This window comes from Poecilia mexicana, unplaced genomic scaffold (assembly GCF_051168715.1).
Source record: "Poecilia mexicana isolate PSO_F unplaced genomic scaffold, ASM5116871v1 scaffold_7, whole genome shotgun sequence".
Lineage (NCBI taxonomy): Eukaryota > Metazoa > Chordata > Actinopteri > Cyprinodontiformes > Poeciliidae > Poecilia > Poecilia mexicana.
The window spans coordinates 3,219,224-3,246,265 of NW_028263376.1; the positions used below are offsets into that span (position 1 = coordinate 3,219,224).

A 27,042-nucleotide genomic window follows, 5' to 3' on the forward strand; every position below is an offset into this window, starting at 1 on the left:
TATTTGGACAAGTGACAAAACAAGAGGCGCAGTCAGCTCTGTGCATTGCGACTTTGTTTTCTAAACCTGGTCACACTCTCCCGAGTGTCTTCTCTGTCAGCACAAGAGAGATTCACTAACATGCAAGTAACCAAAGATTGCTGAGCAACTTGCTTTTCTTGCTGCCCTCTCCCTTTGCTTTAGGCTGAGCAGTTTGTATTTTTTTTCCTTACTGTGTTTTGCACAAACTTAAGTTTTGCTGCCTGTGTTCTGCCATGTGGCATTGTGCTCTGACAAAAATACAACATTAATGTATTTCACTACGAATTAGTGAAGTGAAGTCGAAAGAAAATATTTTAAAAAAGTATTTCCCAAAAACACGCAGAGAATCTGAGCATTATTTTTCACATCGTGAAACACATTTCATATTTGGATTCAGCTCTGGACTTTCAGTTGGATTGGACAGGATGAATGTTTCTTAAAGTTGATTAAGTCAAGTCGATTTGTGTTGTACATTTCAGCAACAAGACAGTTCAAAGTGCTTTGCACCATAAAAACACAATAAAGTATACAATTATGAAACTGCAACTAACAATACGTTTTGTCAGATGCCTTCATCAAGCAAATATACATCCAACATGTTGATCAATTTTCCACTTATTATGAATCAAAGGAAGCTCTAAACAGTTGGGTTTTTAACCTTCATTTTAAGGAACTCAGTGTTCCAGCAGTTTTGCATTTTTCTGGAAGTTGGAATAAGATTTGTGCTGCATAGAAACTGAGTTTTAATGAGATGAATGAGGTTCTGCAACAGCCATGAACATGTATGATGCGTTCAGGTTAGATCCATACATCAGTGTTTTCACAAGCGGTATTTTTGCTGTCAACATGAATATGTGAGGGCAAGATTTTCACAGCTTTAAAAAATCAACTTGTTTATGGTTTCCTAGGACATAGAAGATTAAAAGGTTCCAGTTTTTTAAAGGAATGGTTTCCCTGTGGACGGGCCCTCAGACCTCTGCATGACTCTTTGTCCCCTACATAGCGTGTGGCAAAGAGGATTTTTTCAACAAAACTTGGAAAAACACGTGTCATCTGTCATCTGCATTATACGGCAACACCTTCCCACTCTCTGAGAACAAAATAATCTGACGAGACAGAGCGCAACTATTGCACGCTCTGACCCGACCTGTAAAACCAGTCCTGATTAAACTGTGCACTCGCTTAAAATAAAGTAGAAACAGCTGGGAGGAATCAAAGGAGAGGCATTACCTTTACAACCGTGTGGGAGCGACTATCTCAGACAAACACACCTGTGTTTCATTTGGTCCATCTGGAAAACACTCGCCTAATCTGCCCAACAAATCAGCACATTCCCAACGGTTCTGCACTACCAGGCAAATAGTGTCTTCACTGCTGCCATGGCAATTTCCATAATATCACACATTGTCACACTCACACAGTTGTTGTAGCTTTTGTTGCTTCTTTATATGTGTGTGTCTCTGTAGATTCAACTGGAGCTTTGGAGTTCAGAGCCTTATGTTGCATTATGTTCTGTTTGCGCTCACCTAATCCTCTGTTTGTTCTTCTGACAATAGAAATAAAATAACAGTGAGATTACCAGGAGTGACTGTGATGCTGACTGTGAGGTCCACATTCCCTCCCAATTCTTCCAGCGCCATGTTTCGTCTCAATGGGTGTTTTAAAGCTGTAAAATAATGTACAATTAAAGAAAAACAGAACTCAATTGATATAGTTTAATTGACTGAAGTCATTTCTTTCAGCAAAAGAAAATCATCCAGATAAAAAATCTGATCAGTTTAAGTGTCCCATCTGTGTGTTTAAAGTCAGATATGTGACTTTTTTCTTGTTCAGATTTTCTTAAAAGAAACATTTGGGTTCAGTTGAGATGAGTTTTGTTTGGGGGAAATGAGAAACGAGGCTTTCAGATGAAATGCTAATCGGTAAAAAATCTCCATCATTTAGTCACATTGGATTTCATATCTAACTTAGGGCCGTCAACATTAATGCGTTAACACATACAGTTGATCTAAAAATGTGAACACGTGTTTGTTACATAATGCAGATTAATTGAACAACCTGTTTTGTCTAAGAGTCTCTCTCCCACAGAGGGTTTCCTAATTCACAGTAGTGTGAACGTTTTTCCACAACAGTAGACAGAAGTTTAACATTTTTCAACTTGTTGCGATGAAGCACATCTACAGGTATGAGCTGTATATCTGTAAACGTCAACGTGTAAACTTCAAATGGGTATTTGCCCATTTAGCCCATATTCTTATGCCAGGGTGGCATTAGAAAGGGACAGGGCACCTGAGTACTAGAAAATAAAATGTATGTTATCTGTCAGTTATCCCTTGAACAAGTTTGCTAAGTTGTGTGCAGGTTTCCCTCAATTGCTGTTGAATGCTGGGAGACTGCATTACCTGGTTTCTGCTACAAAAAACATAAAGAAAACAGATAATTGCTTATATATTAATTGGTTGGAGTGCAGCAAAAGGCGGGGCGTGGCTTGTGGTTCAAGCTTACAAAGTTAGTTCATACTGATTACTCAGCGCTAGAGTGTGATTAATCTGATTAAATTTTTAAATCAATTGACAAAACTAATCTAATTAGAAACACTTTTAATTATCAAATTCATTTGTGTTTCAGAGAATCTGTGGTGACATCCCCGTGTGCTTCTGTGGTTTCCCCGAATTTCAGGACAGGAGAACAAGAAGCAGAAACAGACTCACTGTTTCATTGTTCATTTCTTTTTATAAGCATGTTTATAAGAGAGAGAACACAAGTTATTCTCTGAGAATAATAACTTTATTATTCCTGAATGTCATTGGAGAAAAGCAAATGCTCCCAGTGCTCTGTGATGGTGTGAATGTGCGTCTCTTGCCATGAGACCTCTGTCATTCCAGCCAGAGTCTCCATCCCGGCTGTGTTAGTACCTCCTAATATGGAGGAGCACTGACCTGCAAGCAATCATTCACACACACTCACACACACACTATGCATGTAATAGATCAACCCAGAGATTTTGAGACAGTCACTATCATTTCACTGTATTTCTGCTGCCCTGCTGGCGGCAGACCAAACCTCTTTACGAGTGACATTTTCTTCTCCAGAAGTAGCAAGATGATGTCAGATGAAGTTATTTTTAATAATTGTCAAAGTGTGTGTGCGCGTGCGTGTGTTTGAAAGTTTGGTTTCACCGTCAGGCAGGTTTGAGCAATCAGTGTCTGCTCCAGCCTGTTTCAGTGTTTGTGTGCCTCATGAGAACGCGTGCAATGTATCTGTTTATGAGTGGGGTGTGGGTTTTTGGAATGTTTACAAAGGTTGCTCACCAGGAAGTGTCATTCAGGTGAATGTAAAAATGATGGAAGTAGTGTGAAATAGTGAGTGGATAGAGAAATGAGCATCACTTTTGCGTGTTTATTCTTGTTCGCTCCTGGTGCAGCTTATGTGACAGTGTATACAGCTGCTCCTGATCTGAGTCACTTTTTTTCTGTGCATCGGGAACATCTCTGTGTCATGGACAGAAACTGCCTTCCCTCACCTCCCACTCTGCCTTTTCCCAAGCTCTTCCCTTCCTTGATCCTGCATTTAGCGACGATTGAGGCGATAATTCCCAGTGACTCAGCCATGCTATGCAAATAGCCCCGACTGCATGCAAAGGGCATGGAAATGTGCAGAGTGCAGCAGCCAAACTAGGCTTATTACTTTGCAAAAACATAAAATCTTAAATATTTTTATCTAGTTTCTAGTGTAAATATCTTGTACACTTGAAATAAGAGCAACTATAGCTTATAAGTCCAGCCAGATGTAGGAGCTTGTTTTAAGTCAGTAAGTTTTTAATATTGATAAAAATTGTAGCTCCACTGGCAAATTATTTCACTCAAAATTATAAGTGAAATAATCTGCTTGTGGAACTACTATTTATTTAATCAATATTATGAAATGACTGACTTAAAACAAGCTCCCATGTCTTGCTGAAAAGTTCCTTGTTTAGTTTTGTCTGATTTTATGTGTAAGATATTTATACTAGAAACTAGACAAAAATACTTCAGATTCTGTGTTTTTGCAGTGAAAGTAATTTTGCACTTTAATTTTGTATTATTGTAGCTATAAGGAACCTTAACAGCTGGTGTCAGTAAACTTTACAAAAAAGGTTTTCAGCGGATATTAAGAGGAAGTCTACTGTTGAGTATTGCACCATAAATCAACTGTAACTATGATACGGTAAAAAGTGCATAGCCTAGAATATTCATATCTTCTGCATCGTTGCTAATTTGTGCGACACATTTTTATTGAAATCTGTCGAGGCTTTTTTTATTACCGCTCCACTGACTAGATCTCATGTTTAAATATAGATATCATAAAGCAGTTTGCTTGTTGTCAATCTGGAACCAAATTATCTACAGGCTACGCCTCTGGGAACAACGCCAACTGCAAATTTGTGTGATTCTGATCTAGGAAGTGGATATTTGAAAACTATAGATAAGGGATTCCCAGGTAAAAACTGGTAATTTTTTAAAATATCTTTCTTAATTCTATTTGTTCACTGAAAAGGGAAAATCAAACCACAAACTAAATTTTCTATGTTTTTATCGAGTTTTCTCTCATGGTTTTGCTTAAAAGCCTGAAATTATAACATTTTTTTATGTCTATATTGTCAAAATATTTAATTTTATTAAAATAATTTAGAGTTTAAATGTATTTACTCTTTCCAAGTCTTAGACTGTAGAACATTCAGTGTATATATAATAAAAACTAGAGTTATGTCGTGGGAAATTTACATCAAAGTTCATCAATGTTCAAATCCAACATGGCTGCCACATTGCAATAGTCACAAGCACCAATTTCTGATCATTTGTATCTGAAAGAATTTGGCACACAATTTTATTTGAACGTTCAAATGGATAAAATCTAGAGAATTCATCATTATTGGTTTGGAATGCTAATGCTAGTTAGCCTCGAAGCACAACAAATGGTAGATTCCTATTGTTTTCTGACTCTCCACTGTAACATTATTGAATCCAAGAGTTCCAACTTTACCTAAAGGTTACATAAAAAACAGCTTTCTGTTACTACTTCTCTGATATGTGTATTATGGTTCTTTTTAATCAGAACTTTGTTCTGTGTGTTGGATGTTGTTAGTGAGGAGGATCATTGACACAATCCATGTTCTTTCTGTTGTCCGTCTCTTCCAGGTTTTTCCAGCGCTCTGTCAGTGTCCTGCGCCGTGTTCCTTCCCATGGACCTCAGGGTGGGAGAGCGGGGGACCCCGCTGCACCAGCCACTGCTCCTCACACCCTTCTCCCCGCAAGGCCGCAGTGCCTTCTCCCAGCAGCAGCAGCTGCATCAGCAAATCAGGGTAAAGATGTTCCTGACAAATCAGGGGCAGCATGAATTTCAAACAGAAAAACAGAAAGGAAAAATATTTGTTCAGGATAAAATGCACACAATCCATCCATCCATCCATCCAGCCAGCCGGCCATCCAGCCAGCCGGCCATCCAGCCAGCCAGCCTGCCTGCTTGTTCTTGCTTCTCTCTCATTGGGCGAGTGGTCTGAGCTCATCCTGGACAGTGGTGGAGAAAGTACTCAAAAATTGTACTTAAGTAAAAGTACAAATACAAAGAAAAATGTACTCAAGTAAAAGTATTACATTAACATTTGTACTTAAGTAAAAGTTAAAAAGTACTGGCTTTTAAAAATACCTAAGTATTAAAAGTAAAAGCACCGGTACTTGCTGAGTGCATTACCTAATTGTTAATAAAATATCATCAAGTGTGCCTATTGTATTTAATTTTAATATATCAGAAATGTGCCATTTTAATGAGTAATGCCACAGATAAAGCATGTTTTTATTGTGTATCCATCCATCCATTGAACTTTTGGAAAAACATGGAAAATATGGAATTTTGAAATTAAAAAATGTGTTGCAACTCTGTAAAGCATAGGTAGATGAACTTCCTCAAGATAATAATCCAACTTTATTCTTCATCCTATCATTCTTGTCTAACATGCGTGTGTGTTTTCGGCTGCAGTTTAACATGGAGCAGAGGAGACGGGAGCAGGAGCACCATGAGAAACATCAGGAACTACAACAGCTAATGCACAAAGACAGAAGCCAGCAGAGTGAGTCTGTACACACACACACACACACACACACACACACACACACACACGCACATACACACGCACACACATACACACACGCACACTCTCTCTCTAAACCCTTTACTTTAATGACATGTTTCTGCAAGTTTAAATTAAGGTTCCAAATTGCCGTTCTTCATCTGATCTTTAAAAATAAGCATTTCTCAGAGTGCTAATCATGGCCGTAAAGGAAAGTCCCCACAGGAGATCTGTGGCTTTGAATAGTGACGGAACTGCGTCACTTCACTTCTCAGAGCTGTTTGCTTTGAAACAACTGCTAAATATAACCTGACAAGTGGAGCTACACCAGGGGAGTTAAATATAGAGTTGGGCCTGGGCGCATAAAGTCACTGGGTCAATATTGACTTGATCGCTCCTAGCACCTGCTGTCACCTGTGTGTGCACACATTTGCTTTCGCACCGAAAACATACCCAAATGACAGCAAACACACTCACAGAAAAGTCCGACTCTCAAAGACACATGTATGAAAAGTGTGCTTTTGTTGGCTGAAACCGTTTGTTGTTTTTTTAAACACTTTTTATTGATGTGACTAATTATATCCCGACGTAAAACACTAACATGAGTCATGTGGATTGGACTGCTTACATTATGCTGTAATACTTCCATCTGTGTGCTGTTTTGTGTGTGCGTGTGTGTATTTGTGTCGCTGTTGTTGATCTGCAGGCGCTGTGGCGAGTTCGGCGGTGAAACAGAAACTCCAGGAGGTGATTCTCAAGAAGCAGAAGCAGGCGGCGCTTGAAAGAACAAACTCAAACGCCTTGAATGCACATCCTGTACCCTACAGGTGACGAAATCATTCTCAACTTATCGTGCTGCATTTGTTCTCACCAACTTATCTCTGCCACAGAAAAAATCTTAAATCCTGAAATAGTTCTAACATAGAGTCAGTATAAAAAGAAGACTAGTCTTTCAGTTCCGGGTTAACACATTAAAAAAATTACAAAAATAATTGGTCTAAACAAAGGTTATTATAGTTAACTAAAACAAAAGAAATAACAAACACTGAAATTGAGAAAATATTTTTGTTAAATGAAATAAATAAAAACAGTAAAAAATGGGGAAAAACTATAACTAACTAAATCATAGACTTCTAAAACTAAAACATACTGATATTTCAGCTATAATATCCTACATTTCTGTATATGAATCTATTTAAGAGCCTAATGTAAAATATTTTTTTTCCCCTGACCATCAGCTGTTGGCAAATTATGGCGGCGCTAACGATAGTCAGCAAGATGAAGACAGCAAAAATTGACATAAAACACCAGCTGGTTGTTCAACTATCAGTGACGTGCGGTCAGGGGAGGCAGGTGAGGCAGAGCCTCATGTATAGACATGGAAAAATAATAATAATAAAATCATTTATATTGCTATTTTCACCCTGTGGTTTGTACTATAAAGTAGGTACTTTATAGTATAGGTATTTTTTACGTAGCTTAACCAATTCTGATGATTTTTTTCTTCAAAATCGCTGGATTTTCGCATTTTCCCATTAAATTGCTCAGAAGCGAAGCCGGTGAGGCAGCAGCGAGCTGAGCCTCACCTGGGATTGTGCAACCTCTCGCTAACTGCACTGGCTGCCATTCTATGAGAGCATGTTCGTCCTGTCTGTACGCCAGCAATAAAATGGCTAAAAAACATTTAATATATGGACTGATTTTCCATAATTTAGTTTATCTATATAATGTACAGTGTTTTTTTTGTCACCAACTGTGTGTGTGTATCATGTTTTGTGTGCGGAGGAGCGATCAGAAACAGCAAAGAACAGACTCGAGGGGAGGCAGGCAGTTCTCTTGCCTCATGGCAGGGGGCGCTCATGATCCCAGATATTATGACTCCACAACTGCAGAGTAAGACACAGTGAGCTAGCCATGGAGCTAGCCACACGTAAAGTACAGCGATTTGTTTTCTCCTTTCTTCCAACGTCAACATGAAAGACTACATTTCTACACTTTAACAGTTTTCTAAAGTGGATTTTCAATTGAAGCAGGAGATAATAACTAAAGGAAGACCAACACCAGAGCTGAAAGTTTTGCTTCGAGACAGTTTGATGATTCTTAAACGGAGTAGAAAAGACATGCTGAGGATAGACCTGGCTTTGCATGAACGGATATTTTGTGCAGAATTAGCGGTTCGTGGATTTCATTGATAAGTAAAGGTAAGACAGCAATAAGATGTTTTTGTTTAGTTTTTTAATGAAATGTGCGTTTTGTGGGCTACAGTTTGTATGTCTAAGTAATTAAGTAAAGTAGAAGCGGTAGCTAATCTAGTTTTTTTGGTGTTAAACCCTAAACCATGTTGTCAGTTGCTATGGCAACGAATCTGCGTGTAGCGTGGCAAATACCTCTTTCCCTTTGCTGTGGATCATAACACAAAATTAATACCTACATTCTAAGTTTCACTGAGTTAACGCGGCTATGGATGACATGTAAAAGATTAGTCTTTTTGCCCCCCAGCGTTGTATGCCTGCGCGAAATTTCCGTACGTCCAATAATGATGTCTATAATGTCGTAAGTCAGTGCCTCACCAGCAATGAACCTCAGCGCACGTCACTGTCAACTATATACATAGTGATTCTTGAGAATAGGGACAAAATGGGTTTTAATTTTCCCATATTTTTTTTAAATTATTTCTCAACCTTATGTATGCAAATATGACAAATAATGTTTAGAAAATATGAAGATGCTAAGGTACAGGCTCCCAGTTGCGAATTTTTAAAAAAAAATTACATTTTTAATCGACCTGACCCAGAACTTTGTCATCACCATCTGACAAAAATAAATCTAAAATGATTTTTAAAATACCCCATTAGTGATATTTTTACTCAATTTACAGACAAATGCTTCTCAAGAAATAAAATAAATATTATTTAAAACAAAAAACAAGAAAAAGTCCATCTGATGGAGTTGACAGTGCATGACGGAGTTGACACAGAACTGAAGGTGGTGACAAACTAGTGAGTAAAATGAAAAACTTGGTACATGTGAAGTAATGCAATTCATGTAAAATACATTAAAATGAATTAGTTGCACAATTAAGTGAGATTTGACAACAATTTCACTGAAAGAGTCAGAAAAACTCTGACGGAGTTGACATCTGACGGAGTTGACGAAATGCCAAACTACCTCAATTTATATGATGTTATTCTGAAGGAGGCCATATTGTAGCTCGTCAGGTCCATGAAATCTATACATTATACCAAAATTAAGCTTTTATTTCGCAAAATTTCATCAAAGTTTTGTAAATTGTCAGTTATGGAGTTGACACATCATGGTTGTGACAAACAACTTAGGAATAAAACAGAAGAAAAAACTAAAGAATAACTTAAGCTAACCGGAGCTAACTAGCCCTCCTAGCAAAGGAAGAGAAAAGACAACGTCATGGGGTCCTCAGAAGTTCTGGTGCCCCCCAATAATGCCTGATTTTTTTACATTCTTTTAATTTCTGACGGTGTTGACAAAAACTAAGGACAAATTTCAACAGAGTTGGAAAATATCTAAAAATTATTTTTAATTCAATTTATCGATACTTTTATAATTATTTATATGACTACTTATACTTAATTGTCATAATATATAATTTTAGTATTTCTTTAATTGTTTTAAACTATAAGAATGTATTGAGTTCTGCTCCTGGACAAGGGCTTTTACAGGCATCATCCACCGACTACAATGTTTAAAATAAAAAAATATTCAGCAAAAAAAAAGAAAAATATACATTGTTGTGCTCACATGACCCAGGTTAGTTTAGTTAGATATTTGAAAAAAATATATTTTGTGTATATTTTATTCAAATTTCATGCTTTATCCATAGGACCTGTTTTGTCCCTATTCTCAAGAATCACTGTTATGTATTATGCATAATATATATATAATGTATTTTGTCAAAATGTATCTTCTGTTAAATATTCATTAATTGAATGTGATGTTATAAATTGCTGTAGTAATTGTGTGGATTTTTCGGTGCTGTGTTCTTTCAGAAAGCTTGGCCCAGACCCCAACGTCCCCGCCCAGCCTCTGGTCTCATCTCCACCACAGCCTCCATCTGACGGCCTGGAGGGGACGCCGCTGCGCAGAGCAGGTAACACATCAGCTACATGTCCAACGTCCTAAATAACCAATTAAACCTTTCTGCAGAGGATGTATGAGATTACGAAGTGAAATAGTTAAAATTATTTCCTCAAATAAAAAATAAAAAATACAGATATAAAGGGTTCAGCAGCAATTTCACTCTACACAATAAAGTCAGATTAATCAACTGATTAATCTGCAGTTGATTAATCTGCCTGCAGTTTAATCAACTGCAGGCAGATTACCCCACTTTCTCTAGTGGTAACCCCATTAGAGAAAGTGGGGTTACCACCTAGAGAAAGTAACCCCACTTTCTCTAGGGGTTACATTTCTAACCCCTAGAGAAAGTGGTGAGATTTTAACAACATAGATTTGAAAGTACAACTTTCTTTGCTATTTCAGAGCAGATTAAAATTCTCACTGAAAAAAATAGAGCATAGGTACAGATGTCAGTGGATAAACGGTTTTCCTGTAACAGTAAGTCATCGCCTTTAGCACATTTAGCAGTGTGTTCATGTGATTGATTGACAGCAGCTAAGACCCTCGTCCTGACTCTCATGGCTTTTGACCAGCATTTCTCCAGATAGCAACAGTAGCACAGGGAGGTGGAGAAGCTTGATATTTTTGGCAGATTATTTGTATGATGCCATGCTGTCACGACATGGACAGTTTTAAGAAATATGGAAAAAGCATATTTTTGTAAAAGTTACATACTACACACAGTTTTAATGACTTGCACATGTTTTAATTTGTCAGCATCAGAGCCCAATCTGAAGGTGAAGCACAAGCTAAAGAACCACCTGAAAACACGAAAGAGTCCGCTCACCCGCAAGGAAAGCGCCCCGCCCACCATCAAGCACCGAGCATCGGACACACTGGGTAAACCCCACACAGGCAAACGCAGCAGAGGGAGCGCTTCATGCCACATTGCTGCTCTAATCTGCTAGTTCGATGAGGATTTGTTTATCTTATAACTGATATTCAGATCTCCAACTCGGTGTGCATGTGTGTGTGTGTTTCACCAGACTCTTCCCCCAGCAGCAGCAGCACTCCGGTCTCTGGCTGTAGTTCTCCTAATGACAGTCTGCCCAACGAGAATGGACTGCTGCCCTCTGCAGGCGGGCCTCTGCATGAGGTTAGCAAAAATTCATGAAAAAAATCAAACATCCCCAATGATTTACACAAATCTGTAGTAATCTTGGTCCCCAAAGTCAGTACTCGAGGGCCGGCATCCTGCATGTTTTAGTCCTCTCCCTGGTTTAGCACACCTGGATCAAATGATGGCTCATTGGATGGCCTAAGAAGAACATTGACTTGCTGAAAAGGTTGTTACTACCACCAGGGAGAGAATAAAACATGCAGGATGCCGGCCCTCGAGGACCTGCTTTGGGGACCACTGATTTACACCGAGCTGCTGCATCTTTAGGGTTTTGACGGATTTGATAGGAAAGTGATTCAAAGATATGTCAATATTTTAAGTTACTGACAGAAAAAGAAGAAAAACTAAAATATGAAGATGAATTAATGAGCCTTTGTAGAACAAAGGTGTCCAAACTGGGTCAATGCAGATGAAGAGGGTTTTTTTTAAAATTAGGATAAAACTATGACCCACTAATTAAAATCTTACCACAAAAATGTCATATACAACATTTTATTAAAAGTATTCATCTTTTAATAATCAAGCTTCCTACTTTTCCTTTTAATTTCATGGGAAATATGACCTTTAAACTAGCGGTTCTCAACGTGGGCGGTACCGCCCCCCAGGGGTCGTTCAGAAGACGGCAGGGGGCGCTGGCGGACATTTTTACAAAAGTGGGGCGCTGGGATGCCTTTGGGGGGCGTTTGGTCGAAGGTAAACTTTACTCCTTAAATGCTCAACAATGCTTAGACTTTGAGCAACTTGGTAAAACTGTATTGTGTAACATTAAACCATGCTTGGCTGCAACTGTATCGATGGCTATGAGGGGCCGTTTAGGACAAAATTTACGTTTCGTCTCTCACACACTACCAAAAACTCTCGCATACTCCAAAAAAATAGCCACGCACACTCAAAAAATACTAAAATGTCACACACACACAAACGTTAACTTTCTCGCTCACATACACTACTAACAGCTCGCACACACACACAGACGTTTATCTCTCACATACACAAGACTAAAGTTGAACACACACACACAGTACTAAGACTCGTTTTTTGAATGTGTGAGAGTGAGACTCTTTTTGAATGTGTGAGAGTTGTCACGGAAGAGGCGGGGCATAATTTTTGGATCAAACTGCGCATGCGTAGATCCTAAACTATAAGTTTCGATTGTTGACTCACTGTATGTTCTATTACTTAGTATACTTGTGCTTTTAAAAATATATAAATATATTGAAACTATCTTTCAATAGCTACCTTATATTAAACTATGTTAAGGACAAATGTCAAACATAGTGCAAATATTTTGAAAACAAAGTAAAAGATCTTGCAGGTATATTAATCTCCTTCCTCCTTCATCAGAAATGAAAAATTATAAATGTACACTACGTGTTGGGAACCTGTGTTTGTCGACTGACTTTTATTTGTCAGGCTTACGAGACAAAAGCTGAAAAAAGATCGATTTTCTTCGCTTTCAAAATAACACAAAACAGCGAAAAAAGACCTCCACACCAGACCTCGTTTATTTATGTATGTATTTTTATTTTGATAGCTGCCGATTAAACTGAAAGTTACACATTGATATGATCATATGAGTAGTTTTTACCGAGAAATCGATCAGAAGCGCCGTGAAAATGGTCAGATTCACCGGATCCACGTCTCTGGCTGCAATGCGCGCTCCCGTCACAGGGGGAACAGATTTTCACGGGGGAACAGAATTTCTCACAAGACCTCTTAATAATTCCTGTAATGCTGGCACCCAGTGGACAGATTGTACTACAGCAATTTTGCTATTTTTAATCAATCAATCAGATTCATTTATTTCTATAGCACATTTAATCTACAAGAAAGTTAAACGTTCTATATATATTTAAAAGCACAAATATACTAAGTAATAGAACATACAGTGAGTCAACAATCGAAACTTATAGTTTAGGATCTACGCATGCGCAGTTTGATCCAAAAATTATGCCCCGCCTCTTCCGTGACAACTCTCACACATTCAAAAAAAGTCTCGCTCTCACACATTCAAAAAACGAGTCTTAGTACTGTGTGTGTGTGTTCAACTTTAGTCTTGTGTATGTGAGAGATAAACGTCTGTGTGTGTGTGCGAGCTGTTAGTAGTGTATGTGAGCGAGAAAGTTAACGTTTGTGTGTGTGACATTTTAGTATTTTTTGAGTGTGCGAGAGTTTTTGGTAGTGTGTGAGAGACGAAACGTAAATTTTGTCCTAAACGGCCCCTCATAGATGGCAGCTCTTCTTCTATTCAGTGTTTGTTAGCTTCTGTTAGCTTCTTGGCGCAGCTCTGTTCTCCTGCTACTGGACGCTAAAATCATCTCACTGTGTATCCCTCTGAAAAATGAAACCATTTAAAAAAAAGAAATAAAGAAATCCCTCCATGGGTGAAACCACGATAGAGAGCGTTTATTTTATAGCGTTAACACCGGTGCTGTAAGTGGTCCGGTATGAAACGGGTGTGATAGAACAACGGTACCACAGCACTTTTAAATTTCAATAATCAGACTGCAGAAATTGTTTCCGTTGTTTTAAGAGGTTTATGTCAGTCTGGCTTTTCCCCATCAATACGTTTCCCGACCGCTGCGCACCTTTGGGGGTAAAAAACAAAAACAAAAAACAACTCTGAAACAGGAGAAGCGGGACATAAAACGGAGCGACGAACTAGATGTGAATTATGGCATAAAAACAGAGAATCCGACGCTGGACAGTGAAAAAAATCAACATATGATGTGAAACATGACGATTAGGCAGCGCAGCAGGTGATGTGTGAAGATTACTGATGGTGAGCGTCAATAAATGATAAAATAAATCTAGCAACAGGAAAGAAACTAAAGTGGACATAGCAATAAACCAAGAGAGGATAATAATCAAAGGAAACTAAATGGAAATGAATGAAGAAGAAAATGCAAGAATAAACTAAGAAACTAAAGTAAATACAGAGGAATAAACTGGTATGGCAAGACCTTCTGAGCAATAATTAATACAGAGGAGTGTATGGCAAGAATAAACAGACACTATTTCCAGATAAAAGGTAAAATAATATTGTTGAAATGTCATGGGTTTGTTGAGACCATATCTAGTACTGAGAATAAATATATCTTACAGACCATAACAGTAAAGAACTGATCACTTATTTATGTTTTTAATTAGATTTGATATATTTATTTCTTCACTATTATTTTTCATGTCAGTGTTAATGTCATGAGGCTGATGAGTCCATGACACTTTCAATTTAACTCATTAGGATTTGATTAAGAACCAGATTTGTTCTTTGTAATTTCTGTCCAGTAAAACTATTAATCTATAAATCAGTGGACAGGTCTATATAAAGATATAATCTATGTTTCTGTCTCATATTTGTACGGCATTAAAAGGACCTGGAACTTTTGTTTTTCCACTGAAAGCTCTGGTTTGCATAATAAATGCCATGTGGGTGAAGTTTTATGGATGATACTCTGATGTCCCATTCTCCTGAAGGCAGCACAGAGCTGCACCACCAGAAACTGACAAACACTGAAGAGAAGAAGAGCTACGATTAATGTAGTTACGGTTCTATCCATGTTTTAATGTTGCAGAGCTCAGACGTTTTGCAAATAGTTCAAAGTTTAAACTGGCATGTTGTACATCTTTTATCTGGTCATTTTGTGCAAGATTTAACAACTAGAAAATGGCACAAAGTAAGAATATTTTTTCCACTCTGATTGGCTGCTGTTAGGCCTACTGAATTTAACTTGAATGTTCATTGCATTTTTTGTAAACACCTGTGAAAATAATTTCTATTCCCATTACTTTTTTGTTCTCTGGGAAATAATTTTTGATGATAAACACAGAAACAAGCATAAAAATCAAAACATCTACAATAGTGATAGTAATATTAATGATAAAATAATGGTCAGTGCAAAGTAGCCTGCAAATTTTTTGGTGGGGGCCAGTGAGGGACCTGGATAAAGGCTGGGGGGTGCTGGCCCAAAAAGGTTGAGAAACACTGCTTTAAACACTAAAGCAGGCCTTAGTGCACCCAAATCTGCTTTTAATTACAATTCTTAGAACTCAGCTGAATACAGAGTTTCAAAAAAAGGAGTGATTTAATTTATGTATTTATTTCTGAAAATAGTCAAAATATCCCGCAATTACTGTCTTGTTGAGGATTTTGGTCAATGTTACAAAAAGTTTGAATATCTCTGATCTAGAATCTTCTTTTTAAGTGTCAAAGCCAGAAAAAAAAAAGAAAACATGCTTTGATTGAGGTGAGAAGCTGCTCTGCAAACATTAACTTTGTCAGGACTTGGAGTAATGACATGTTTAAAGCAGCGACACAGGAGCTTGTTTGTCAGCTGGTTGCGCATAATTCATTTAATCACGGAAAGTCGCCCTCTGTTACACCTGCCTTGCTGTTTGACTCATGGGCTGCCGTGTCGGGTGTCAGGTCGGTTAAATCAGAGATGAAGGTCTTCATCAGTCTGCACTGCCATTCTTCAGACTCCTGAATACTAACTACTGAACAACCCTGACATTTTATGGAGGAGATATTATCAGGACAAACTGTCTGGCTTGTGAACAGATAAAAAATAAATAAAGTAAATCCAGCATATATTAATCACGTTAAAAAGAAGTGTTGAGTTCATGTTGGTTACTTTAGCAGTACCTGTTTGGTGTTGCCAGGCTCAGAAGTTGCTGCTCAGAGATGGGACCTTGTCTAACTTCACCATCCAGAATCCATCCACTCTGCCCACCATCACACTGGGACTGCCAGTCAACCCCAGGGTAAGCACATGTTTGGTTCATGTAGCCTTTATTCAGATTACCTCTTTCTTTTATCATTTATTGCAATACATTTCTTAAAATTATAAGAATTTTTGATTTATTGTTATCACAATAAATTCCAGTTAATGTTTGAAACTCCTCAAAACTGTCAGGATTGTTAGTTTTACTATTTTAAACATTGTTTTTTTTAATGAAAGTATGTATAAATGTCAATACAGTTTAAAATATGTGTGCTGTCATGCGGTCAGAGTCATGCAGTTCCCTAAGAAACAATAAATAGTTATCACATTTGTTGTGGTCGTAACAATGCCACAAATTATTGTGATAAAACTTTAAGTCCATACATGCCAACCCTAACAGCACCTTTCACATGTAAGATGGAGATCGAAAAGGATGAATGTGTAGGAAAGTACAATGGAGGATCTGTAGTTCTGTGGGCCTGTTGTTCTACCAGTCCTCCTTGGAACATGGCTTAAAGCTTCAGTATGTAACTTTTATAAACAACATGTCTTTCACATATTTATTAAACGTGTCACTGCGTCATAACAGTATGAGACAGATAATCTGTGAAAAGATTGATTTCTTCCACCTCCTCTATATGTTAATGCCGTCTGTAGAAATGCACCACTCCGAGTCAGAAACAACCAATCAGAGCCAGGAGGAGGGTGTTAAAGCTGCCAATCATCCTCATGTATGCTGCTTCTTGTGCTAACGTTGGGAAACCATTTGGCATTTATCTGCTGACATCGAGGCCATGCTAACTAGCATTAGCATTCATAACAGGCTCCAGTGTGGTGAACCAGTGTGGTGAACAAGCTCCCAGATAGCAAGGGGAAAGGTCTGAGCAACATGTACACAACCATGATTTGCATCACAAAGACCCTCCTCCTTGATCTAATTGGTTGTTTGAGATCAAGCAGTTTATTTCTAGAAGAGCTCCATCTTCTATAGATTATCTGTCTCATATTATACTGTCACAGCATGGTGATAGTTTTAACAAAGATGTAAAAAAACAAACAAAAAGAAAACATGTTTTTTATTAAAGGTTCATAATTCAGCTTTATATATACGCATGGTTCCAAAGATACTTTGAAACTAAAATAGATGTAGATTTGTTTTGGTGCCCTCTGCTCATGATTTTTAACAGGATAATAGTTCAAAACATATGGCCTAGTCAGAGATCCCCCTCTCTGTATTTTCCAACCTGTTTTTGAAAAGGGAAGTCGACAGGTTGACAGGAGCGCTGTTGGTCTTGTTAAACTGCACTGAGGGTTTTTTTAAGGTTTGTTTTAAATCAGCTCATTGTTGCAGGCTTTGTGATCTAGTCAGTTTTTACCTTTAGCTCTAGTCAGAGCTGAACTCTAGGTTTTCTGTTTATGTTTCCATTCTGTGTTTCAGGCTGAGGTGGAGCTCTCTTCGCTCAAGATGAGCCGTATTCCTGTGGTCGCTGCCGGGGGCTCGCCTGTCTTCCTGCCGCTCAGCAGAGATGACCAGGCAGGCCAGATGAACCCACACCTGCCTGTCATCATCCTAGAGCCTTCCGGACTCATGCACACGCTGGGTGGTGAGACACACACACTCACACACACACACCTATTTGTTGACACCTCTGGTAAAGATGTGTAGATTCCTTAAAAGCTCTTGCTACTGCAACAGTTCATTTAAAATGTCTTGTTTTTAGGGTTCATGTTCATGTTCATGTCTCAGAACAGAACCAGGTCACACGTTCTCTGTGGCCATTTGATGCTTTTATCAGTTATCTTGTTTTTGTTCTCTTCTGACCCTCTAGGAGTGTTTGGTGCTGAAAAGCTCAGCGTTTATGTCTTTAGTGTTAACAGGTTCCTGTAAAAATATAGAGTTTGACTGCAGTATTTTCCTGGGTTGGATCATTATGAAGAAAGAAACATATTTATTAGTTATCCTTACTCCATATTTATTTGTTGCCTTCTTTTTCTGTTTTTCCTCCATCCCTCATGTCCTTCTATGCTGCCGTTCTTCCTTCCTTCTTTCTTTCTTTCCTTTTGTTCTATCTCCATTACATGTCTCCTCCTCCTTCTTTCTTTCTGCCTTTCATTTTCTTTCTTACTTTTTTACCTCTTTCTTTACTTCCTTCCTTCATTTCTTCCTGTTTCTCCAAATCAAGCCCAATGTAGAATCATCCACCATAATTTCATAGTGAACATTGCTATTTAATATATTAAAGTGAACATAAAGTTCACAAACTCAGGATAGGCAAAAGTACAAAATAAGGAAAGATTCACATGGAAACTAGTTTGTACTTTTTCTCTCATGTTTCTCAAACAACTTCTTGGCATATAGCTAGCATCTGATTGTTGTCATGGCGACTCAGTGACCTTCAAGATGCCCCTCCATGCTGCAGTTCTCTTCCTGTCTTCCGGTTCAGACTTTCTTTTTCTCCAACAGTTTAGTTTCTGAGCTGAGCGGCTGCTCTTGTATCCTGACATGCAGATCGGCAGTACATCTGCAGCACTTTAACTCTGGGCTAAATATGCATCTTCTGTGCATTTTTAATGTGAAGCCATGTTTCTAAAATAAGAGATCATTTTTATTTTAAGGCTTTTTACACATCAGTCCCAGGGTTGCCTAAATATTAGTCTGTATCTTTATTTCATACACTTCCTCAAATGCATCTCAAGCTGCAAAGCTTTGCAATCTCAGATGCAGAAGTCGCATAATAAATGAGCTATTTTATTCTCACTTCTGGTTCCATTTTCAACTTGTGCTTCTATGATTTGTAAATGGACTGTTTCACAAAGTTTCACTTTCTGACAAGTTAGACCACCACCAACTGCTTACTTTTGTAATGTTTCTCCTACATACAGCAAATAACAGCTGGATTAATACACCCATCTTAAAATTCTTTTATATTTAAACTGAATTAATATGTTGTGAAATTATATACTGGAAAATTCATGAAGTAATCTGGTTCTGCAGGTGCAGTTTTGCACATATATGTGCTGATTTGATCCATATTGCATAAATTTGTCATTTTCCTCTCTCCACTTGCCTCTCAGCAGTGCCGGGCCTCGACCCCGTCCCTTTGCAGTTCGTGTCACAGTTAGACCGCCTGTCTCCAGGCGGCGTTCAGGCCCACAAGCCACTGAGCAGAACCCGTTCGGAGCCCCTTCCCCAGAGCCCGCGGGCCCTCCACAACCACCTCCTCCAGCAGCAGCACAACGCGCAGCTGCTGGAGAGGCTCAAGCAGCAGACGCACCTGGGAAAGGTACCGACACATTCTCTGCCACGTTTCATAAAATCTGTTCCAGAAAAAACACAACTAAGTAGTTTTGATCTGGTTTCTAGTGCAAACATCTCATTACAGCTGAAACAAGGCAAAACTAACTTAGAAGTAGCTTTTCAGCAAGAAATGTGGGCTTGTTTTAAGTTAATAATTCATAATATTGATGAAAAACTTTTAGTTGTACGTGAAATAATTTGACGTATAACTAAAGCCGTCTGGATGAAAAAAAAAACAAAAAAACATGAACGCTGTATGCGCTGGGTTTTTACCTTAGAATGGCCAACTCTCTGTTATTCCTTTGTCAATTTGATACAGTAGGGGCTTCCGCACTTCCCATATCTGTGTCCTCTGTCACTTTTATCAGCAGTTAAAACTGTTTAATCCGTTGTTAACATGTGGTAACCTGTTTTTCCGAGCAGCCTTTAAACGCAACATGAGCGCTACGACGCTCCCGCTGGGTTCAGACCTGTGCAGCAGTGAAGGAGACCTGTTGCTGCTGGGCAGAGCTATGCAGGTGTGTTAGGATCATGGCAGCAAACCAGCAAAAACGCAAAGAACCAGAAATAGTTTGGAAACCACTTGAGGGGCCCAGGAGAAAAAGTTTGGGAACCACTGGATTAACATAATGTGGAGTGAAAAAAAAGTTTTTAAATAAAAGTATATATATGAGTTAATACATTCAGCCTTTGTGCTCTATAGAACCATGTTCTGCTGCAGTTTTAGAGCTTCTTGCTGCTTCCTCTGCAAAATAGTTCAGAATCTATCAGATTAGGAGGAATAGTGTCTCTAAACAGCAGTTTTTCTTTGTAAAAAAAAAAAAAATGTCTAGATTTAATGGTGATCAGTACTTTCAGTTGACGTTTAAGAGCATTATAATTTTTTTTCTTTTAAAATAAAAATTTTGAAAGTTATAAAATAAGAGTTTAAATCCTGCTTTCATTGGGATTATAACAGGACTTTAACAGACTTGTTACATGTGTTTACATATAGAGCAGGTTTCATCAACTCAAATTTCATTCTTTTGATTATGAATAAAAGCTAAGACCTGCACCATGTCAAGAATATACAAAAGAAACATCCTTAAATATTCAGTTAGAATTACTGTGCTGTGTTGCGTATGCTTTTTAAAAATAATAAGCAACATTTAGGATGTTCTGACAGTCTTAAGGTTAGTTTTAAATCTGTGCACCTCAGTTTCAGTTTTACATGTAGTTTCACTGCTATGTTTTTAGCGCTGCAATGACTCCAGTGTGATGCTTGATTTTGAAAAAAATAAAATAAAAAATACAGTTTCATTATTATCAGTAGTACATTAGAGGTGTACTTTCCCACAAAAATGTGATTAATTCTCCCCTCTGTCTCTTAATTCATCGTCTTTTTCACATCCTGAATGATCTCGGCGTTCCGTCTGCCTGCAGCTGATGTCCAAGTCCAGCGAGAAGCCCAGACTGCATCAGATCCCGTCTGAGGATATGGATTCTGAGGATGGCGGTGGAGCTTCACCCACGGAGACCAGCTATCAGAGCAGAGTGCGGGCGGAGTCACTGAGGGAGGCGGAGCCAACCGGATCCAAAGCCCACGAAGAGCAAATCAACCTACAGCATGCGCTCATACTCAACCAGGTTTGGGAAAAAAAATCACAAACATTCCTCCACAGAGAGTTCAGACGAAGCAGGCAGATCGTTGCTGTTTATCTTTATTCCTCTAGATGGCGACATAACTCTTTAAAAAGCAGATTCTCTGTTGTGTCTCTCCTTGACGCTGCTCTGTGTCTTTCCCTCCGACCAGTCCTTGCTATATGAACAGCAGAAGCAGCTGCAGCAGATGCATCAGCAGATGGAAACCCTGGCTGTGCCTGTTTTCCGCGGCGGCGGGCCGGCCTGCGTGCCTGGCGGCCATCGGGCACTGTCGCGTACGCGCTCGTTGCCGGCCTCCACCTCGCTCACTCCGCCTGAGAACACCCTGAGTCTGACGGCGCAGGACACTGTCAGCAAACCCCGCTTCACCACCGGTGAGTCATGTGTCCGACAGGTGCTGACGTAAATATGAGAGGACACAAATCTCATTTCTCTTCTCTAGGATTTAGGGAAAAGAGGGGCTCAGCCCCCAGGAGACAAACAGGATGTGAGCAAACACAGCAGGAAAGTACAACATTTCTCAAACAGCAACAAAATGGACAAATTCCACTTTTAAAATAATGTTCAGGGTAATAAAAACATCTTCTACAACAAATATGATTGTAAATAACCAATCACTGTAATGAAATTATTTCCTAGCAGACATTGGTAAGATAATTATAATGACATTTTGCATTTGTGCAAAATGTCATGCTTTCAAGCAATACATCCCATATTTTGCACCAACCCCACAGATTATTATTCTATGAATTAAAATAATGTTAGAGTTGAAAATAATAGTTGATTTAATTGCATATAATCTGTTGTTTCAACCTTCCAGACCTCTCAGGTCTTCTGGTTCTGGAGAAACAACATTCAGCTTCTATGCACACGATAAATCAAAGTTAGCTCAATAATTTGCAGTCACATAATTGTTTATTTTCCTTATGAGCCTCATTCAGTTCCAAAGAGACCAGATGACAAAAGGCTTCACTCCGGTGCTTTCAACACTTAACTGGCAGTTTTGGTTGTTTTTCATAATGATTAATACTTTTTCAAGGATGATTTTGTTTATTGAGACTTTATAATCCATTTTATTAATGCTTTCCAGTATGAGTGACTTTATTACTATTTTATTTATTGTTTTCTTTGTTTTATTTGTTTATTTGAGATATTTAAAATGTCTTCCAGTTCTAGACAAGTGTTAAGTGTTGTTTAGAAATGAAAGTTTATTGATCTTTGAGAGAGAGTGTACTTAACATTATATTATCTTCTTTTTTTTTTTTTTGCAATAATTTCTGGAGCAATTGATTGTCCAGCAAAAGTTATTGTGACAAGCCCAAATTGACTACTGCACACATTAAATTTGCTTTTACATGTTTGACTGACTTTGCTAAGCTATTAATCTATTTCAGTTTGCTGTTCTGGTGCAAAATCGTAACTCAGTACATTTTTGTCTGTGTTAGAACCTCCCCCCCCCCCGAAACATTTTAAGCCAAATTAGTCACAGTTTTTCTGTATTGGATCAGTATCAATGGATGCTAAACCTCAGACATTGGCATTGGTATCAGAAATCAAATGCATCCCATTTGCAACACCTTTAATTTGCATATCTGAATATAAATTTTTTAAACATCAGATAGGCTAGATGTTAATATAGGATTCTTTCTGGAAGTGAACAAATCTTTAAAAAAAGATTTTCTGCACAGTGATCAGATTTTTACTTCTGTCCTGGACTTTTCCTGAATATGAGCAGATTGAACATGTTACAGTATTAATCATTATTTTGTTGTCTCTTTTTTTTTCTTCAGGGCTGGTTTATGACTCTCAGATGCTAAAACACCAATGCACATGTGGAGACAACAGCAGTCACCCAGAGCATGCTGGGAGAATACAGAGCATCTGGTCACGATTGCAAGAAAGAGGCCTGAGAGGGCAGTGTGAGGTAAAACACACACACGCATACTCACAGTTAGCATTTAAGGGATGACTTTGCATGTTACTGTGTACAAATATCCGTGTTCTACCACTTCCCCTTCCTTGTAGGATTTAATGTAAATCTACAGAGTTTTCAGAGAAGCCTTCATGTTTTGCTCTTGCAGAGTATCCGCGGCCGGAAGGCCAACCTGGAGGAGCTGCAGTCGGTCCACACGGAGCGCCACGTGTTGCTTTACGGCACAAACCCCCTCAACAGGCTGAAACTGGACAACCGTAAACTGGCTGGTTGGTCATACCCTGCGCCGATAGATCCAAACGTTTTATAAATGTGTTCTATATTCAGAGCCATCAAATCTACATTCAAGATAAAACATGCTAAAAATAGATTCAACTGTTTCTGTTTTACAGGAATTCTCTCGCAAAGGATGTTTGTCATGTTGCCATGCGGCGGAGTCGGGGTAAGAGGAAACACTCATCTTTTAGTGGAAGCTGCTTAATACGTCCAGCTTGTTGTTATGATGAAAGGTGATATTGTTTTAAAGAAAGATGACAGGAAAGACATCAAAGAGAGAAAGAAAGCAAGCGGATTGGTCCTCCTGACAGCCTGTGTCGAATTGTGACAGTTCAGACTAATGAAAGCAGCATGTCCATGACCAGGGATGAAAAATATGCTTTGGATTTTTACTGTCAGCCAGATGGACAGAAAAGGACAAAAACAAAAATAGAATTATGGAATGTGGAAAATATAAAATGGTGACATTAAAGGTATGATTCATATTTTTTTTTGTTATTTTCTGTGAAGTTATAAGTAGCATTCACTTTGCCTGAAGATTAAGAAGTGGGGAAAAAATCCCTCATGTTTAGATTATTTTAGCAATTTAAAACAAAACGAAAATGTTAATTTCTACTACAGAGAGTAGCTCAGTGTTGTTCAAAGTGCAGTCAATGGGCCATTTGCGGCTCCTGGATTGCTTTTGCGTGGCCCCCCAATTTGACAATCCTATAAATTCAGTGGTTGATGCAGGTGGAAACATTGATTAATGACAAATTGAAATCCTTTTGTAACAGTAAACCTAGAAAGTACAAAACAAAGTATTTGTCTTTTTGTAACCACACTTTGGTCTCATGTTTTTATTTTATAGTAAATATGTCTTTTTTTACTTGAAAGCAGTCTATAATGTAACCAAATGTTTTTTTTTTTTTGTTGTTTTTTTTTTACCGAGTTCAAGTAATTTTCAAAAGGGTGACTAAAAATATTTTTTTTTAGGTGCAGAGAATAAACAAAAAGTGATTTTCCAGGCCAAAGAAAATAGAAAACAACTAGCCTCCAAAATATCTATGTATTGGAGGCTTTTTTTTAAGAAGGCAAACATACAAAACTTTATTTGTGTTTGATCTACAGTAATTGTAACACCTATTTCTCTAATTACTCTACTACATTTATGAGGTTTCCTGGTCGTAGAGGAGTGTGTGTCTAAATGTTGATGTGTTTGTTGTGATGGACAGGTGGACAATGACACCATCTGGAATGAGTCGCATACTTCTACGGCATCACGTATGGCAGCGGGCAGCGTCGTCGAGCTGTCATTCAGGGTGGCCAAAGGAGAGCTCAAGGTCAGACACCAAAGAGCAGCCGTACTAAACTGTTAGCTGAAGTCGGATAAAAATGTTTCCTTCAGTTACAATTAATGTTGAAAACTTGATGTACTTACAGTAAAGTACATCTACAACCCAGATTAAGGCATAGCGAACCTGCCCTGCTATGTATTTTTTCTGTTTGTGGAACATAAAATAACTGTAGCAGAACAATAAGCAGGAGGAAGCAGCAGTTACAATTCAATCAGAATCACTGTCCTTCAATGTAAACTTAATCTTTTAATTTGGACGGATGATATGAAATTAACATTTTATTGCCTTTGGTCCTAGTTTTAATATGTATGCTTTTATGGAACCAAAGTAGAGAAAATTATAGTTTAAACACAAAATTAACAATCATAGCGATTTATTTTTATCATCAGAAGTCACATTTCTTACCAGGATAATAGTTTTTTTCCATTAAGGATACAATAGATACCTGTTTTTAATTTGAACATATATTAATTTACTTCTTTGCAGGAATTAGGTTGCTTAGTGGAAGAACAAGTTTGTCATTAGAAAGAATCACGTGTTTTTGCCATGACTACCTAATTGTTCATAAAAGATTTGTTTTACTGTTAGTAGTAAATAATATTAAAGATGGAAAACTAAAACAAATCATTTAATATTAGAGTTGTTATGGCAGGTTAGAATGCAACATGCTAACAGTAGCATCATAATTAATGAGACGCAGATTAACACGTCTTTATCTGCTGCACAGAACGGCTTTGCTGTGGTAAGACCTCCAGGACATCACGCCGACCCCTCCAACCCAATGTATGCTCTGTGTTTTATACAACCACACTAAATGTACTTTTTTCTCTCTCTTGTCGTTTATTCAGCACCACTCTTTCTTTTGTTGTTCGTTTATGGGATTTTATTTTCTGAAAACCTTTTTTGGAATACTCTTATATGTTTTGAGACTATTTTCAAAGAATAACAACTTTTCCTTTGCAAATACTATAAAACCATTTCTTAGTAATAGAAGCTTGACAAAGCAATAGCAAAAAGGCAATAAACATTTAGGTAATATTTTGAGAAACGTGTCTGTGATCAGAATTTGTGTTCCGAATTTACATAAGTGAAATATAAGATATTACTAATTTTAACAGGACCTTATGACAACAGTCCATCTAATTTAGATGTACTATATTGCTTTGATAAAAAAATATGGATATTAGATATTTCCATCTTTTTATGCATTTTATGGTTTATGTTTGGCTTTAAAACCAACAAACCATCAACTTTCAATCTTCCCTTGATCTGATCCCATTTTACATTTCAATCAAGAAAAAGTCATATATTTAATGTCTTTAATTTTCCCAATAAAACTGATTCTGTACTATCTATTACTAACACATCAAACATGAATTAAAAAAATAATCAACAAGCAAAAGGAAATGGTAACACAAATTGGTTCATAATTGTAGGATTTTCTGTTCTAACTAAACTTGTTATTTTTCATATTTTTATTTATCTTTTAATTTTCTGTGTTTGTCTTTTAGGGGTTTCTGTTATTTTAACTCTGTTGCCATAGCTGCTAAGCAGCTCCAGCAGAAGCTCAGTGTCAGCAAGATCCTCATCGTCGACTGGGTGAGATGTCTCCTACTTGTACTCTGTCAGCAAAACCTTTATAAAAATGTTTATCCTGTCTGTGTTTTATTTATTTAATTAGTGGATATTCTCTCTATAGGATGTTCACCATGGTAACGGCACCCAGGAGGTGTTCTACAGCGACCCCAGTGTTCTGTACATTTCACTTCATCGCTATGATGATGCAAACTTCTTCCCTGGCAGCGGTTCACCAACTGAGGTTGGGTGAAAATCGGTCGTACCTTTAGTGAAAAGCGAAGCGTCAGAGAAACACTAGGTCTGACTGTGTTTTCTGGGTTTTAGGTCGGTTCTGGAGCCGGTGAGGGCTTCAACGTGAACATAGCCTGGACCGGAGGCTTGGAGCCGCCTATGGGAGATGCCGAGTACCTTGCTGCGTTCAGGTACAAGCTCCTCCTCCTCCTCTAAACCGCAACTCACTGAAACAAGGGACTTTTATCTCAGTTAATTGGTTTGACCTTTTTATTGATTAGCAATAGAATAATCCACACAAGCCTTAATTAGAAAATGTCCCCTCGTTTCCTTCACACCAAGCCACAACAAACAGCCTGGCCGATCAGTGTCTCGGCTCCACATTGTCTCTGACGCACTTCTGGTGCAATTCAGAATCTTTGTCATTTGGAGCGCATGTGTTGGCTGCTCCCTGGTTTTTCCAGCAGCCTCAGATGTTTTACTGTAACTACTCCCCAGGTCTCGTTTTCGATAGACTGCGGATGTCTGACTTCCTGATGGTGGGTTGGGTAATTGTCATTGGTGGGTGTTTAGCACCAATAAAGATTCAGTCATGTGGTTGTTTTGGTCATCTGCGATATTAAAC

At 38.2% G+C, this 27,042-nt stretch overlaps 1 protein-coding gene across 3 annotated transcripts in view; it reads left to right on the forward strand.

Annotated features, from left to right (window-relative positions):
• hdac7a (histone deacetylase 7a) overlaps positions 1 to 27,042 on the forward strand; it is a 95,359-nt gene that overhangs the window by 51,634 nt on the left and 16,683 nt on the right. For 2 of the 3 annotated variants that reach the window (XM_088006883.1, XM_088006881.1), the window contains exons 4-22: positions 5,199 to 5,362; positions 6,037 to 6,127; positions 6,834 to 6,954; positions 10,150 to 10,250; positions 10,997 to 11,119; positions 11,266 to 11,375; positions 16,062 to 16,163; positions 17,562 to 17,727; positions 19,199 to 19,407; positions 20,844 to 21,047; positions 21,214 to 21,436; positions 22,853 to 22,986; positions 23,144 to 23,264; positions 23,388 to 23,437; positions 24,486 to 24,593; positions 25,336 to 25,391; positions 26,120 to 26,207; positions 26,308 to 26,427; positions 26,511 to 26,608. In XM_088006883.1, the coding sequence (XP_087863009.1) occupies positions 5,243 to 5,362; positions 6,037 to 6,127; positions 6,834 to 6,954; positions 10,150 to 10,250; positions 10,997 to 11,119; positions 11,266 to 11,375; positions 16,062 to 16,163; positions 17,562 to 17,727; positions 19,199 to 19,407; positions 20,844 to 21,047; positions 21,214 to 21,436; positions 22,853 to 22,986; positions 23,144 to 23,264; positions 23,388 to 23,437; positions 24,486 to 24,593; positions 25,336 to 25,391; positions 26,120 to 26,207; positions 26,308 to 26,427; positions 26,511 to 26,608 (2,345 nt within the window). In that variant the 5' untranslated portion in view covers positions 5,199 to 5,242. The remainder of the gene's footprint in view (positions 1 to 5,198; positions 5,363 to 6,036; positions 6,128 to 6,833; positions 6,955 to 10,149; positions 10,251 to 10,996; positions 11,120 to 11,265; positions 11,376 to 16,061; positions 16,164 to 17,561; positions 17,728 to 19,198; positions 19,408 to 20,843; positions 21,048 to 21,213; positions 21,437 to 22,852; positions 22,987 to 23,143; positions 23,265 to 23,387; positions 23,438 to 24,485; positions 24,594 to 25,335; positions 25,392 to 26,119; positions 26,208 to 26,307; positions 26,428 to 26,510; positions 26,609 to 27,042) is intronic. The other variant, XM_088006884.1, reaches the window with a different exon arrangement.